This window comes from Crotalus tigris, unplaced genomic scaffold, assembly GCF_016545835.1.
Source record: "Crotalus tigris isolate CLP2741 ecotype Arizona unplaced genomic scaffold, ASM1654583v1 scf7180000023617.9722795, whole genome shotgun sequence".
Classification (NCBI taxonomy): domain Eukaryota; kingdom Metazoa; phylum Chordata; class Lepidosauria; order Squamata; family Viperidae; genus Crotalus; species Crotalus tigris.
In genome coordinates this window covers 4,740,460-4,757,927 of record NW_024100081.1, presented here as the reverse complement: position 1 = coordinate 4,757,927, position 17,468 = coordinate 4,740,460, and the positions used below count along the sequence as shown (strand labels likewise).

General features: G+C 38.2%; 1 protein-coding gene across 2 annotated transcripts in view; it reads right to left on the bottom strand.

Annotated features, from left to right (window-relative positions):
- The window catches only part of TTC39A (tetratricopeptide repeat domain 39A), a 34,647-nt gene extending 17,465 nt beyond the window's left edge, over window positions 1-17,182 (bottom strand). For both annotated transcript variants that reach the window (XM_039319888.1, XM_039319886.1), the window contains exons 1-7: window positions 16,976-17,182; window positions 12,152-12,256; window positions 6,056-6,187; window positions 3,844-3,920; window positions 3,100-3,167; window positions 2,025-2,089; window positions 95-194 (exon numbers count right to left, since the gene is read on the bottom strand). In XM_039319888.1, the coding sequence (XP_039175822.1) occupies window positions 95-194; window positions 2,025-2,089; window positions 3,100-3,167; window positions 3,844-3,920; window positions 6,056-6,187; window positions 12,152-12,256; window positions 16,976-17,148 (720 nt within the window). In that variant the 5' untranslated portion in view covers window positions 17,149-17,182. The remainder of the gene's footprint in view (window positions 1-94; window positions 195-2,024; window positions 2,090-3,099; window positions 3,168-3,843; window positions 3,921-6,055; window positions 6,188-12,151; window positions 12,257-16,975) is intronic.
- Between the last annotated feature and the right edge of the window lie 286 nt (window positions 17,183-17,468).

Here is a 17,468-nt window from a genome sequence, read left to right as displayed (position 1 = left end):
ACTATTTGCTGGTGCTCTACATATTAGTATCAGAATAATTGGCACAAAGTTAAAATCAATCTATTTAAATATTTATTAGAACTTCAGTACATACCAGATTAAATGCTCCAACTCCCAACTTTACACCAACTTCAAAATGGAGGTGATTTTCTCCTTTGACATAATTGGGAGACCGTATTAAATTCTCCAGGACCCTAACAAAACCAAATATCTAATTTTAAACAAATTTTAAGCAGAAAAATAAAAGCAATATACAACATTTTCACATACTGTAATTATTAAGGGCTACTAGTAATAATTAATTTTGGGTGTCAAACATGGTGCATGTGTCACCAATAAGCAAAGAGACATCTTCCTTGGCACCTACATGGTTTCCTATGTCATCTGATTTTTAGAAAGTGAATAGAGTACAGTATTTCAATTTTAACATGAATTGGAAGCTAGGGTGTTGCAAACCTAAGTGTCAGCCTCTAGCATGTTTTTCATTTTCACAGGGTCCCCAAAAGCATTCGCTGAAAATAACAGTGAGAACAGCTACAGGCCAATGCATTATTTAGAAGGTGAAATATTAACTATTTTGCTTGGTAGATGTCATGTTACCATTTTGTGAATGAAAAAACTTCCTATAGCAGCTGTTTTGGTGAGCTCACCAAATTTAAGCAACGATTATTAGCCCAGGGACATGAGAAAAACCTGACGTTATTTGTAAATAAGCACGATCCACATTTGGACTTTTTGGGAGGAGCTCCACCAGTGGTGGGATTCAGCCAGTTCACACCAGTTTGGCAGAACTGGTAGCTAATTTTTTTTGTTGCCCAGGCCCAGAATAGACTTCCGGAAGCGGCATCCACACAGAGAACCGGTTGTTCACATTTTTTAATCCCACCACTGAGCTCCACAATATGAAAATCCCTTCCACAAAGGTGGGAAGAGGACTTCACACACTTTTAAGCATACTTAAAGTATTTTTAGTATTTTTATACTAATGCTTCCTGAGACAGCATTCCATGAGGCCTCTCAGATTTCCCTTCAAGCCTGAAAATGTAATTACTGTCACTCTAAGCTTGGAAACAGAAGTTCTAATGATAATTTTGACTAGCCTATGTAGTTGCTCTTTCCAATACTGAACATTTAGAAAGAAGACACAGAAGTCTGGGAAGGTCTTGAAGTTCGTTGATCTGGGCCTGACTAGCCTATTTATCCACATGATGGAGAAGAAGCAATGGCTCTGCAAATGATGATTTTTAATTGTGATTTTGATTGCATCAACTTTTTCTACCTTAACAGCTTTTGTTTCATTGCTATATTTTTCAGATCGTTTTACTGTATTTATTAAGTGTTGTAAGTCTAGTGAGAATTCTAGAATAAAAGATTGTACTTTAAACACATTAAATAAAAAGAAAAGAAAAGAAATTAACAGCACAGATAGTCCTCAACTTATGATAATTCATTTAACACCAGTTCAAGGTGAAGACAGCCTCAGAAAAGTGAGTTACAACCCATCTGTAAAGTTATGATTGTCACATCATGCCTGCAGTCACATAATCTCAGTTTAGGCGCTTGGCAACCAGCTTCCATTTATAACAGTTGCAGTATCTTAGGGTTATGTGATCATAAGTAAATTGGGGAAGTCAGATTCACTTAGAAAGACAGTCTGATTCCCTTAACAACCATGGTAAACGTCAGATCCAGACATCTGACGATTCATGTAACGCCCAAATCAATAAACAACTGAAATTCTGATCCCAATTGTGGTCATAAGTCCTGTGGAGTATGTTTCCTGATCTGCTCTACCTTAAACATTTGCTTTTCAGAACTATCTAGAGCAGGGGTGTCAAACTCGCAAGATCACATGACGTGTCGTGATGTATCGTGACTTTTTTTCCACTGCCAGCAGTGGGGTGGGCACAGTTTTGTCATGAAGCATCCGGCCCATGGGCTGGCAGTTTGACACCTCTGATCTAGAGTAAATACAGTTGTCACTGCAAAAATATAATTATCAAATAATTTCAAATACCACATACCTGTATGTTTGATAACTATTTCTTATTTTGATGCTGCCTTTCACAAAGCTAATTATGTTTTCACCCTAAGAAAAATAGAATAGATTGTCTATTTCAGTTTATTAGTCAATTAAATACTCTTGCTTCAGATGGACAGTGACTAATTATGAGATAATTATTTGGTAAATTGCTAAAACTCAGTAATAAACTGTAATAAAAAAAATCCACTATTTAGCTATTTTGAAAGCACACTATGAGAGTTACCAATCTCATTTTTTGATAAATTTGATATATTAGCAGGAAGTTGAATTGTTCCTTGCTAAAATATACTAAAATATACTAAGAAAATACCCAATTCATTCAAATAAGTTATCATTAAAAACACACACACAAATAGGCCGTCAGTCTAAGCATTATATGGCTTCAGCAAATTTCCCTACTAAATTTAAACTATAGAGTAAGAACATAATTTATGGTCATGGGCTTTAGAGTAAGCTAAGAAATACAATTTATTAATATCAATTAATAAATACAAGATTTCCTCCCTCCCCCCTCTCTCTCACACACACACAACTTTCTGCATCCATAATAATAATGGTTTATTTTCTTCTCAGCTACAGTTATTATCTAATTTCCCCCCAAACCTACAAAAAACAATAATGGTCTTTCCTCTTTCCCTCTTACATCTCGAATACATGTCTTTCCTATATACTCCCTCAGTGTCATTTCCTTATCTCTTGCAAACAAAAGAGAGATGCAAAGAAAGAACATATTTGAACAGAGAGGCAAGCAGTACAGCAGCACAATGGGCAACTGTGCTGTATACCTTGGCAGGGAGGGAGGCATCACAATGAAAAAAAAAACCACTAGCCCAGACAAATGAACAAACGCCAATTTTGTTTTATTAAACTAATCCACTTAAGAATCTTATAAACTAAAACATGGGATTCCCTTAATAATTATGTATTAATTGCATATAAAATATCATAAAAAAGATAAGCGATAAAGTAAGTATTTAAAACAAAAATTCATACTTGCCACTCTCAGATTCCCCTGACTGCCTTCACAATACCAGGTCCTGAAACAACATCCTTACCTGGAGGATTGTAAGAGCTGCTCTCTGAAACAAGCATTCAGCATAACAAATTTCTGCATGGATTTCTTCTAGAAAAGTAAAAAAGAAGTATTTCAAATTTTCTCTACATAAGGTGATTATTATCAATGTTGTAAAAAGTGTTTTTCAGACAAAAAACTGAAGGACCACCTATTGCCACTTAAAAATGCTAAGAGGCCAGAGAAAGATAAAATCCTTTCTACAATACAAAGGCTATGGAACTGTTTCCCAAACTTAGATAGACATATAACGCAACATCTGAAGCTTACACTACTTATTCATCGGTTATATCAACAGAATACAGGCAGTCCTCGAGGTACAACCACAACTGAGCCCAAAACTTATGTTGTTTAAGGTAGAAATTTGTTGAGTTTTGCCCCATTTTACGACTTTTCTTGCCACAGTTGCTAAGTGAATCACTGCGGTTGTTAAATTATTAACATGGTTATTAAGTGAATCTGGTTTCCCCATTGACTTTTCTTGTCAGAAGCTCACAAAAGGGGATCGCATGACCCCGGGTCACTGTGACCGTCATAAATATGAATCAGTTGCCAAGCATCCAAATTTGATTCATGGGACTGTGGGTAATGCTACAATGGTCATAGGTGTGAAAAGGGATCATAGGTCACTTTTTTCAGTGCCGTTGTAACTTTGAATGGTCACTAAACAAACTGTTGTAAGTCGAGGACTACCTGTAATATAACAGAGTGCTAACTTTTTGTTTACCTTCAGTTAATTGAGCAAGATTGTCTTTGTACACTAAATTGTTGAAAGAGTCTGCTATAGAAGACTTTTTCCGAAACCTAAAGAAAAATTATGGAGCTGAAGATTTAAAGTATATTTGCAGTTAAGGAAATAATTCAGAAATATAATTGACACACATTCTGGAATGCATAATATTGGATGCATGAATTTCTGACTTTTCTTAAAATTGAAATATATTTTCTGAATTGATTGAATCTATAATTCCGACAACTGTAAGACATGATGACTGGTACTAATAGGAACCCTAGTTTAAAATACTGGCGGCTAACAGGTCTGTAATCCCCTTTCCTGTAGAGAAAATGAACCTCAGATATTAATTCTGTATCTGTTTACTTAGAAGGTAAAACCCACTTAATTCACTGGAATTTAGTATTTAATAAAGCACATAGACATTTATTCTCAAATCAAAAAATTACATATCTTTTTCTTCAAAACTCTTGAAAGACACTCTTTAATACTCTTGCTACTTTTCTTTACTTTGTAAGTTTTATACCTGTTATATAGGTAGTCTTCAACTCATGACTGTAATGAAGGTTGCCTATTATCGTCACACATCATGATGGTTGTTAACCTAACTTAACTACCCCTATCCCTGCTCCCCCCCAATGCAGTTGTTAAGCAACCAAGCTGGTCATTAAGCAGAACATAGGGTGCCCCTGAAATGGGGGGACTCCCTGGAAGATCTAATGCTGGGTGAGGCCCATCTGCCCCTGAGCCTCCCAAGCTTCCCCTCAGCCCTGAGGCACCCTGGGTTTACTTCTTGCCCTTTGGGGTCTATGCAGAGCTTGGGCCTGATTCTCCCTCCCCCACTGGGTCTCCTGAAATTCATTGTGGCTACTCCAAAAATGGTATCTGCTTTTGGAGTGGAACCACATGCACTAGTGGCACTGAAAGATAGAACAGCCTGCTTTCCTTCTCTAACGTGAGATCTGGATATCTTCCAAAGGTATGTGTGCAATGATGGAGGTTGGGGAGGTGTGGAGTCTGGTGAGGTGGAAAACAGACCCAAGACCTTTGGGGACCTGGCAGTATCGGACAGGGGGAGATAGCTGAGGTGGGGCACTGCCGCATCCCTGCAGTTGGTTGCAGGGAGGAATGACTATGGGAGCACTGCAGTGACTGCAACTTTGAAACTGGATCAGAAATAGATTTGGGGGGAGGTTCTGCCATATGTATGAATAGTCACTAAGCAACTGGTTGTATGTTGAGGGCTGCCTATATCAATCTGACATAAGATTCAAAAGCTAACCTGAAAGGGGATGAAAGGGGGGGGGAAATCTTCTCTTTTAACCAAGCCAGCTCTGAGTTTAATTAATTGTTTCTACTGTATATCCATATTAAATTTAACAGAACTCAACTATTAAAACAAAATTTTAGGCTATTTGCACACCCTATCAATAAATTATGTGTACCTCCTAGTTGATGGAGGCGGGCAAGAATACCTTGACCTGTAGAGCTATTGCTAAATTAGATATCCTAGCCTGCCTAAAACAGCTTGAGCAGACTTGGGGTACAACTGTCCCTTAGTTGTTTTTACAACATAGGGGCTACAATGTGCCCAAACCAATCACTTTAGGATCCTGCAGGGCATACAGGTAAGGTTAAATTATTACGCCAATCTAACTCTTCTTTTTTATTTGAAAAAGTATAACTTGAAAATATTACAAAGTTCTGATGGAGAGAAGAGATTTATGGATCCACCATATATTTCCTTTTTGTCTTCCTTGCCTGATTTTACTTGCTAACCATTTTTCTAACCCTTTCCTGTAATTTGCATTATAAGGTTTATGTGAAAGAGAATAGCGTGTATATATACATGCTACTTGCAGGCTACTAAAAAAGACTACTGGGCTTCTTAAATATATTTCCAATTAACATTATTGTAATAGCATCTTAGAGAGCCAGCTTAGTATAGTGATTAAGGCACTAGGCTAGAAACTGGGAAACTGAATTCTAGTCCCACCTTGGACAGAAACTCAGCTGCATGACCTTGGCCAGTCACTTACTCTTGGCCCGAGGAAGAAGCCAGTGACAACCACTTCTGAAAAACCTTGCCAAAAAAACTTCAGGGACTTGTCGAGGCAGTCTTCAAGTATTGGACATGATTGAACAGAAGAAAAAAAAATAGCATCTTATGTACCAATTGCATAATTATTGCATTTTATGTGCTTACTTCTGACATATAACTTGAGCTTCTTCCATTGTATGTCCAGCATTCAATATGTCCCTGGAATCAAAGGTCATCATGGCCTGAATTTCCAAAATGGTAGCATAAGTCAAAGCATGATACATGCTATCCTTTTTTCTATAGGAGAGAAGTTAGAGAAATATGTAGACAAGGCCCAAAGGTAGCATAAGAAAAGAAAGAAATTTGTCTTTAAGAATGTACAGGAGCATTAAAGGCAGCGCTGTCTAAGACTGTAAAATCTATCCTATTTCTAAATTAAATTTCATACTGAGAATCACATCTATTTATTTTAGGACAGTGGTTCTCAACCTGTGGGTCGGGACCCCATTTGGGGTCGAATGACCATTTCACGGGGGTCGCCAAACCATGCTGTCTGCCATTTTTTCCCTTTTCCCTAGCTGTCCTAATCCTTCTTATTGGTGGCCACACCCACTTGGGGGTCACCACAACATAGGGAACTGTATTATGGGGTCACGGCATTAGAAAGGTTGAGAATCACTGTTTTAGGATATGGTGTTTCCTCTATGAGATATCATAGAGGAGGAGAGGCTAACAAAATATTACAGATACGGTTTCCACATGAGGCTGATGCCTAAAGAATGGTTTGTGTCTTTCTTTCATTGTATTCCTAATAATATGTTTGAAAATAAAACAGACATCATCTGCAAAAACGTATTGAAAGGCAGACACTTTCACTAAAATCTTGCTCCCTTTAGAAGCATCAAAGAGATAAGGTTTACATTTTGCTAAAGTCTTCCCTAAGGGATTTCCTGGTTATATTTTTTTAAATTTAGCAATGCAATGTTTACAAAGTATTTTTTTAAAATGCTCTTTTTAAAATTTCTGTTTCTTACATAGATTTGCTTAATTTCTGTATGTCTGCCTGTATTGGGTTACAATGGCTGATCTAAAGCATTTTCAAAGAACTACTGCAGTATTTTTTTTGTTTATCATTCTCTTTGATGAGTTTACTAATATGTTCATTTGCTAATAAATTACTTGAAAGGATTACATAATTTATTGCACTGACATATGGACATCTAGATATTTACATGATAAAATTGGAAACTGCAAGACCAGAAACTAGACTACGAACCACAAAGAATATAACTACAGAGACTAATCTCCAGATTCAATAAAACAGAGGCCTGTCTAGATTTTCTTCCCTGTATTTTAAGTGTTCCCTCTTCTTCTCTATTAATCCTATTTCCCCCTCTATGAATCCTTTAAAGCAGTGGTTCTCAACCTTTCTAATGCTGCGACCCCATAATACAGTTCCCCATGTTGTGGTGACCCCCAACCACTTATACATCACTGGGTGCCAGGGGCGTGGCCAAAGAAAAGGGGGGGAAAATGGCGGACAGCCTTGTTTGGCGACCCCCGTGAAATGGTCGTTCGACCCCAAATGGGGTCCCGACCCACAGGTTGAGAACCACTGCTTTAAAGAGTCTAAAAGATGCCGTTCATGTAATTTATTCAGTAATTTGTTATCCCCAAAGGGTTGTTCCAGTTCTTTCATGTATCACTCCTTAATTTGAAGTAGCAGTGAGATTAGTGTCCTTGCATTCTACAATGTTCTATTTAACATAGATACCAATAGGGTAAAATGTTAATTAAATGAGCTCTTAAGTAAAGGAAAATCCATTATCTGAAACACTTAATTACATTAGGTACAGCACAGTCAACTATTCTTTGGGGAATATCATACACTGGGAAACAAAAGATGGGCTTGTGTGATTCTTAAAGAGGTCTTGAACTGAAGCTAATTAGAACAATCCCCTACATTGGATATAGGTAGTCCTCATCTTACGGCCAAAATTGGGACCGAAGGTCTGTCACTAAGCAAAGCGGATGAGTTAAACCCCATAAGATATTTTTTGCTGCAGTCATTAAGCAAATCATTATGGTCATTAAGCAAATCTGGCATACCCACTGATTTTGCTTGTTAGAAGCCAGCTGGGATGGTCACAAATAGTGATCATATGACCTTAGGACAGTGCAACCAATACAGGCCAGTTGCTAAATATCCACATTTTGATCACAATGACTGCAGGACCCTGTAACTGTCATAAATGCAAGGACTGATTGTAAGTCACTTTTTTTTAGCACCATCATAACTTCAAATGTCATTAAACAAATGGTGGTAAGTCCAGGACTACCTGTATTGACAGCATCATGTGGCTGGCCCAGGTTGGGATGTACTGTATAATTGAGTGTTATCAGCATACCTATGGTGCCAGACTCCAAACTAATGCATGAACTTATCCAGGGGTTTCATGTAGTTGTTAAACAGGAAGAGAGAAAGCATCAAGCTCTGAACTTCCCTCTTTCAGTTGACCGAGAATTTCTGAAATATTTGTCAGGTGTTATTCAGGTTCCTTATAAACATGAGTTTTGCATCATTTTAAAAGAGTGTTAGATTGTTTTTAAACATGGATTTGGGGCTCTGAAAGAGTAGCAATCTTGTAATACTGTTTTGGAAGAACTACACAGGAGGTTGATTTAAAAAAGAAAGTCAGGTTCTCCTACTTATATATTGCTGGTTCTGTTAATATTGGGGACATTACTGGTTTACCACTTCTCACAGAGAATAGTTTCATGTGGCCTTAAATGCTGTTATTACTCTGATGAGTGGGTGGGGGGCACTGCTATTTTACCTACTTCATTCTGACTGTTTGGCCACCCACAAGCTGTTTCCACTTGCCACCAGTACTGCCATAAGAACAGAACTGTTGCCGGCACTGCTGTTCTATGGCAACATTAAGTCAAGGATATCACTTGCTCATTATTAACAGCTCTCTTTTGCCTCAATTTGCGTTCTTTGCACTTGTAAGTGGCACTGTTTTAGTCATATATTTCTTTCACAATAAAACCATGTTAAGAAACAGCCTGATCAGTCATGTACATGAAATACTTCCTTGCCTGCAGACTGTTGGGCAATGTGACATGCAATTAAAAAAACTAAAGATGCCATTTCAATTATCCTCTTGCATTAGCCCTAATGTGCCCCATCCCATGCTAAGGACTGATTGATAGTTGTTGTCCTGTTAGTAGGTTAAGCTTGATAGGGTGGGAAAGATTGGGGGAATCCATCTACTGGTTTCCTTAATTTGTCTCACATTCAATAGCAGAGCAAAGTCACAGCAATTGGGGAAGCAAATTTTATGCCAACAGACTTTTTCGTCAGTTCAAGGACTTCTGGAAAGCACTTGTAACATGGCCATCTGGTTGGAACGCTTACACAAGGACAGTCCATTCCAGCTGCTCATATTTCTCTCTCTTACATCTCCACAGGCAATCAGCCAAAATCCCCAGTGGCAACAATATTAGCCATCTGCAGTGTCATACAGAAACAAGTGAGGCTGCAGCAACATCCAACAAGAAATTACTTTTTAGAGCTTTATTCTTTCAGGGATCTTGTGTCTCTCTATAGCACAGCAGATTAAGCTATAACAAGGAGAGCTACCATGGTAAAACAAAAAAATTCTCCTACTGTCCTGTTTTACATTTTTTTTTAAAAAAAGATGCATTTTAAACAGTATACATTTCACAACATTCCTCAATATAGAGAAACGTAAACAAGCATCAACATACATTTCTGATTCATAACAAATATATTCAACACACAGAACAGAGAGTTAGATAACAATAGAATAGAACAGAACAGAGTAGAGTAGAATAGAATTAAGAATAGAATGCCGTACAGCCATACAACATGGGTGAATATATTTAGATATTTTATGTATCATGAGATGCAATAAAATATCTGTTCCTGCTATTACTATTCAGTCTTCCTTACCAATCTAATAACTCAAAGCATTTAAAGCTATCTTTTTAATACTTCAGTATAATTATTGTTATCATTTTCCTTTAACATACCCCAGAATATCATATGATTCATGTTTTTCCCCAGAACACAGAATGTCAATATGCTCCTTCACTCTACAGCTATCAGTGACTTTCCACAGACTTCCATCAATAGAAACTGACACTGAAAAATCACCGTAGTAAAGTACACCATAATTTACATCCAGTCCTCCAGGGTTATATAAATCACTGTTTAAATTCTGAATAAATACCTTTTAAAATTTATTTTATTTGTTTGCAACCAAATAGGAAATATAAACAGCTTCAAATAAGACATAGAAAATTCTCCCAGACAAAAATCATAATCTGCTAACTACATGTCATCGTAATTACTACCTTTATTGTCTGTTTTTATGCCATTCAGTGTGTTTTTAGTGCACTTAACTATACATTAATTATGTGTTTCAAAATATGTAGTTGGACCTCAGGAATACTGAAATATCCCAAAGTTTGCACTATTCAGATTTTTACAATACAATAGACAAAAATGTATTTCAGAAGAAATACATATAAAATGTATATATTCAAGTAAAATATATATAAGGTTTTTTTTCTTATGGAAAAATTAGTTTACAAATAAAATACAGAAACTAGGGAGTTGTTTCAGTACATTTGGGAAATACACAGATTAACAGAGAATTGAACTCTGATGCCAAATTGATTCTAATAGATGTAAATCTTATGGTTCACATGCAGAGTTGTAAATATGACATTCCTAAATTGTAACACAATAATTCTATCTTAGAATATTACTGATATTGGGATGCAAAAATCTGAACAGTTTTGTCACTGGTGAATAATTAAACAATAGGCCACCAAAAATCTTCACCCAGAAGTTCTAATTAATACTAATTTCTGGGAGCTCTTGTTTCCTAATTTCAAAAAAGTAAGGTTTAAAATTGTTATTTCAATAGGGGAAAATCAAATTCTATTTTTTTACAAAAAGAAGCTTTCAGATTGAAAAGAGGGGATGGTAGAATATTGAGATTTTTTATTTTTCCTAGAATTCAGGTATTTTTTTCAATGTTTCCTTATTTTTTCTTAACTATACTGTATTATAGAGTTTATACTACACGTTCACGTTTCTTAATTTAAAATAGCAGGAGAAACATGTCACCAGTTTCACAATCAAGTTCTGGAGAAATGGGAATGAAGGACCACCTGAGTGCCCCTGCTGGCCATAGACTAGTTTATTTTTACGGTCAGATTAACAACCTCAAAAGGATAAGCACAACCAGGGAATTTAAGTCCCTCCTTTTTAAATGTGTGTCACAAACATATAAAAAGTAACCAGGCTTTGGTCATCTGGTCAAGACTACCATTCTGAAGATTCCATAGCTCAGATTCCTCAGTTCTGACCAAAATCATTAATAAAAGCATGCTAGGCCTTGAAGTCAGCAATGCAAATTTCATATTCAAAATCTCTTTCTAGTTTGTTGAGACACTTGGAAGCCCATATGAAAGCGTAATCTTTGAGACAACTTCTGCAATTAGATGTAAATCTATTTAATACTATTATTGTATGTCATATACCAGTGGTGGTGAACTATGGCACGTGCCGTTGCCCCAGCCTTGCCTCCCACTGTGACCCCCTCCTCACCAGCAGTCCCCCTGGAGGAGAGTCACCCCCGAGTGTGGCCCACGCGGAGCAGCACAGCCAAGGACATGGCAGCCAGGCAGCGTAGACAAGATCTCCCATCACACCCCATCATGCACAGTTGATGCTGAGGGGCGCGGGCAGAGGGTGTGGCTGCCATGGCACTGCTGGGCTATCTGGGCAATCTGAGGTGGACCCTGGAGGCAGTGAGTGGCCTTGTGGGCAGGTGGGGTTGGGGCAGGGCAGGGGCCAGTGTGGTACAGGGGGTGGAGTGGGGGCGGGGGCAGTTTTTTGGCACTCAATCTCTAAAAGGTTCGCCATCACTGTCATATGCTAAGTAGTAAAGGACACCTATTCACATGTTTTGTTATAATCAACATACAGTTCATTTAATCTATCCATGCAATCCAGTAAATTACATTAAACCTAGCAGAGTTTTGTCAACTTGTCAATTTATTGTTTACAAATCCATGTTAGCTGGTACTAATTGCTGTTATTATCAACATTTTTGAAATTCTTAATTTTTGAAGTCTTATAAAACATTTTCCTGTCTCTAAATCCTATAATTATGCATGTTGATCATAACCAGAAGAGGGAAGATGAAAGCAGTGGCTCACTTAGTTTGCAGAGAAGCAAGGGCATCTTGGAATTTGTTATTCAGAAAGAAGTTCACGGCTACCATGCATTCATTGAGAGCAACATTCAGATCTGTTGTAGATGATCTGGGAAGAAAAAAAGAATGAATACTAAGTTTTCTGGCAGAATCAAGAAACACTTTGTGCATGGGAAAGCAACACGATAGCTATCAGAATATAATCTGCACAGATTAAAAAAAAATTAATTCTTTTTGCTTACTTTAATGTCACATTTTATATATTGTATTTGTTTTACTTGTTGTTAATGGCCTGGAATGCTTATATAAGAACACAGGCTATAAACTTAATAATACAATGAAATGAAATAAGGTCATTTAAAGCTGATTTACTAACCTAACACAGCAAGAGAGCCTAAAACTAGTGGAATCAATCCACATACTAGTTCTACTCTCATACTTCAAAGTAGACAGCTTCCAGCTGCTGGGTGGACAGATGTTGTACTCACTAATTCTCAATAAATTGGCTGTTTAGGAAAAAAAAATGTCAAGAATCTCTCAATTTGAATAAATTCTAAACAAATAATTGGTTCCACAAATGTATCTCAGAAAAACAAATATTTCTGCTTATTTTAAGAAGGCAACAATTATATTTAAGTTCTGCTTCTTGCCTAATGTAACTACTTATGCATCCTCTTTGTGAATTTTTAATAATTTCTGAATCATTTTCTAAGGCATAGAGTGGTTTAAACATGTGGGGATAAGGATGTAACTCACTGCTGCTGGGGTTTCCTGGTCCAGGATAAGCTACAATGGGAACTCCAGTCTGCACTCGATACCGCTCTATTAAGGGCCGTAATCCAGGACAATTACCAAGCCTCAGTGCGACCTTATAAAGAGTAGAGCAGTCACTGGAACTGAATCAGAGCCAGACAATTTGGAACTCTTTCTTTGTCTTACTAAGATTCAATTGAGCATGAAGAAAAAAAAATCAAGAGATAAAAAATGTTTACCTATAACATACATTCCTAAACTGGATGACTATTTTATAATACAAGGTGTTGAGAAGATCACTGCTACATAATGAGAAATCAGGATTAAATTCTCCAACGATTTTAGCTAACCAGTTTTAGATGCAAAACTGTCTTTATAATTTCATTTTTCCAGGATTGCTCTTGGAGCAGAGCCCAAAGAAATTGAAATGCTGGTTTGAGACCATTTAAGTACTGCAGGCTCATGGGATATTTAGATCCATTTACGCTTTTGTGCACCATAAGGGCACATTAAAGGGAAAAGGTCCAGCCTGAAATGGAAAGAAATTCCTTACAGCTCCTCCCTTCCCTGTTGCTTTATGCAATGTTCTCCACCTGCTTATTCCAATGTTACTGTGGAGAGAAAAGCAGAAATTTCCAGCCTAGCCAGGAGTTGCATGTGTGTTTATGGAAGAAAACCAAAGGAGCCTGAAAGAGAGGGAGGCATGCAGATTTGGTTTCCAGATTTGGGCTGCTTGGAGACAGAAAATGAAATAAAAGTTTTAAGGAAATGAAAAATATGTTTCCCTTTAAGCTAAATAGCTTAAGAAGTTGAAATCTAATAGAAATAGCAGATGGCTAGGTATGCCTGAAGTTACAGCAGGCGATATAGGTGCAAAGAAGGCCATGGCAAGGTAGGCGAGTCAGCAGCACTTGAAAAACAAAAACCAGGGATTATCCAGCAACACTCAGGCTTTTGAAGAGGCCTGTCAACAGATTTGGCCTGGGAGGCCAGAAACAGGCCAACAGGAAGGGCTAGGCAGTACAGAAAGTCCTTGACTTACAACCACAATTGACCCCAAAATTTTCATTACTAAGAGAATTAAGTGGGTTTTGCCCCATTTTATGACCTTTCTGGCCACAACTGTAATGTGAATCACTGCAGTTAAGTTAGTAACATGGTTAAATGCATCCGGCTTCTCCCTTTGACTTTGCTTGTCAGAAGGTCGCAAAAGGCGGTCACATGACATTGAGAAACTGCAACTGTCATAAATATCAATCAGTTGCCAAGGTCTGAAATTGATCATGGGGTGACTATGGGGGTGCTGCAATGCTTGCAAGACTGAAAAACAGTCATGAGTCATCTTTTTCTGTGCTGTTGTAACGTCAAGCAGTCACTAAACAAATGATTGTAAGTCGAGGACTGCCTGTAGACTCTGTAAACAGCACAGCAGCTGCAGGTACCCAAAAGGCCCTGTGGCACACTTTAGGAGGAGCCTGTGGCCTAACAAGAGGCCCCTTTTGGCAAGGCCAGATAAAGAGGCCCTGTGGGAGCCACCTCCTGAAGAGACTCCCATGGCAGAAAATGGCTGCCAGCTGCTCAAGAAATGGAGATTGCTTAGATCAGGGGTGTCAAACTGCCGGCCAACAGGCTGGATGCCTCATGCTGAAACCGTGCCCACCCCATTGTTGGCAATGGAAAAAAAATTGCGATACATCGTGACATGTCACGTGACGTTGCGAGTTTGACACCCCTGGCTTAGATGCAGCTCCCAAGAAAGGTTGGGATAAGAGGCTAGGAAGCTGTAGTTCTGTACAGATTTTGGGGCTTTCTCCACTTTAAGGTTGCTGAGATTGAGAAAGACTGCCTTAGAAGCTAGTCTGGGGAGAATTATGCATTCTGTATGAAAGGTTTTCTAGGGTAAAACCTTTCACAAGTAATTCAAAAGATGTTTTTGGTGATTGGAAGGTTAATTCTTGTCAGCTGAGTTGAACGTCAGTGGGCAACTACTGTGTCTTTCCCAGCTAGAGTTGCTATGGAAAGATGAGGAGGTCACCTAGTTGCAATATCCTGAGGAAGGAGTGAATTACAGTGGCATATGATCTTGATTTAAAGGAACAGTGGATTATTTGTTCAGCACTCAAAAAAAAAAAAAGCAATCTTGGAAATACACAAAATGACATAGAGCCAACTGAAGCAATTTTCTCTTGAATCATTCCTTCCCTCCTCAACATGCACAGGAGGAGAACTACACCCCTCTTTGTCTACAATACTTGCAGGCTACAGTAGTAGAGCTTCCCTGCCTCGACTTCACATTAACAGAGTTTCTACAGCTGTTTGTAGCTAGTAACCTGCCATGAGGAGTGAAAAGCAAAGCCCCTCTACCTGTAGTTCACTTCACGTCTCATCAAACCCCGGGCTTCAGATCTGAGCAGCAAAAAATCTGGATAATCACCAGATGACAGCAAAGTCGGGCAGAAAAGAGCTATTTGCTGCCATCAGGTGATTATCCAGATTTTTGCAAGTCGTATTTGGTGGCTCTAATAAAGGAAATAAGCGGCAAGCTTTTTCTTGTTCTTCTTGACTCTGGCTAGCATCAAACTGAGGTTATCAAAGTATACAGCCTGCCTTCTCTTAATCTTTCAGGGCACAGAGATACACATATTATATTATGCAGGCTCCTGTGTATAAGTTTTTATGTGTCTTTCAGCCCCTTCCCCAGGACAGTGAGGGTGATTTTATAAAAGGCCACAACTGGCAGAGAGACTTATACTGATATTTACTGATATGGCTATGTAGTTTAATTTTAATAATCTGAATCAATAACTAGGTGTTCCTTGGATCAAAATTCCCAGAATGTTGTGGTGTTCTATGTTATAGCAGAAATAATTACCAATTTAATTACCCCTTAATGCCTAGTATATTTATCATGTCAATGTTTATTAACTATAGTCCACATTATAATTGTCATGCCAGGCACATCCCAACAACCAAGACTGCAAAGAACCTTCCCCAAATTTTATAGCTCAAGGTAATCTATTTTTTTCAGTAGTCCTACTTGCCCAGCTTTGATTCTCTTTTTCAGTCAAATAACTCATCAAGACGGCAATTCAAGATACCTTGGTCTTATCTTTAATCAAGGTATCTCTCTACTTAGCTATGATAATAAAATGTAGGACTGTACTTATTTACTATCTAACAGATAGTAAATGTAATTTTGTCTGCTGCTACATTTTAAAACTACTTCTGTATTTTAGGTTTATTTTTTAACACGTTTGCTTTTTATTCTGTACAATTTGCTTAGCTTGTTTCATCCTTATTTCCACAACTCTAGTTATGGAGTAGGACTTAAAAGTGGTGATTAACTGTAAGAAAACCATACTATTACTTTCTCCCCAGCTTATGTAACTAAGAAAAATGCTTCAGGACCACAGGGCCACTACATTCTCTATCAGCTAGTTCTTTAGATCTGCTCATTATTTCAGTTCATTTGTACAGTTGTCACCTTCCTTACGTGCATATGTTCCATATTTATTTATAAGCAATGTACATTTGCCAATCATTAAGTAGCCCAAACTTTAGTCAATTAATAATTAATTAATAACTAATAAAACCTTCTCAATTTGTAATAACACACTGAACAAACTAACTGCACTGTGTCTGGGTTTGAAATATACAATAGGTCAAAAAGGACTATATGCTTTCTGCAAAAATTCAGCAACAACTAGATAAGAACAGAGGTTCAGAAAACTCATTAAAATATGGTTCATTTTTGTATCAGTTATAGCAAGTGAGCATAGCCATAGTCTGCTTTCTGTAACACATTTCCATAAAATATTCCAAGTAATCAGAAAGAAGGCAAGGAAGGAGAACAGTGTTCAATAATTCAAAATATCGCATCTGTCTTCAGCCTCAGTAAAGACCAATAATACGGGAGCCCGACTGGTGATTATTCATAAACTCATTGCTAACCAAAACTTCACCGGTTGGTTTTCTGCCTGCCGTCATGCCTGTGCTGTTGAAAGCAGAAGGCATGAAAATCAGGGAAACAGCCATCCCCGCAAATAAAGGACCAACACCCCGGCTTCGTATCTACCTAGGGTCTTTGGCTTCGCCCCTCCTCCGCATATGCTGCGCATCCATCCGACCCGGCAAGGAAGCTTTGTCAGATCTGGCTACGAGATGTTCTCCTCTGAAATCCAGGGGGCGCTTGAAGCTGGCCCTCTTACCGTATTTCTCCCCAGCTTGAAAGCCAGTGGCTGGCTTCATAATAGAAACGTAGCGAAGCTCCAGCACCTTCGGAGCAACCCTCCAGCCGGTTGGGCTCCACCTCTTCTTCTAGCTTCTTCAAAGGGGCCGCTTCCAGACTACAAGAAAGCGCTGCTGTCCACCAACTTTGGCCAGGAGCTCTTTTGCGTCTGATCTGGGTGTGGCGCCAGTCCGGAGGGAGCTTTTAGGCTTAAACGCGAGCGGGAAAAGACCCAAGGCAGGCTTAAATCAATTTACTGCGTATCTAAAACGCCCAAGACTAAAGATTTCTTTCTTTTCTCTATGTTTCCTTCTTGCTGGAAGGAAGATTGAACAGTTCC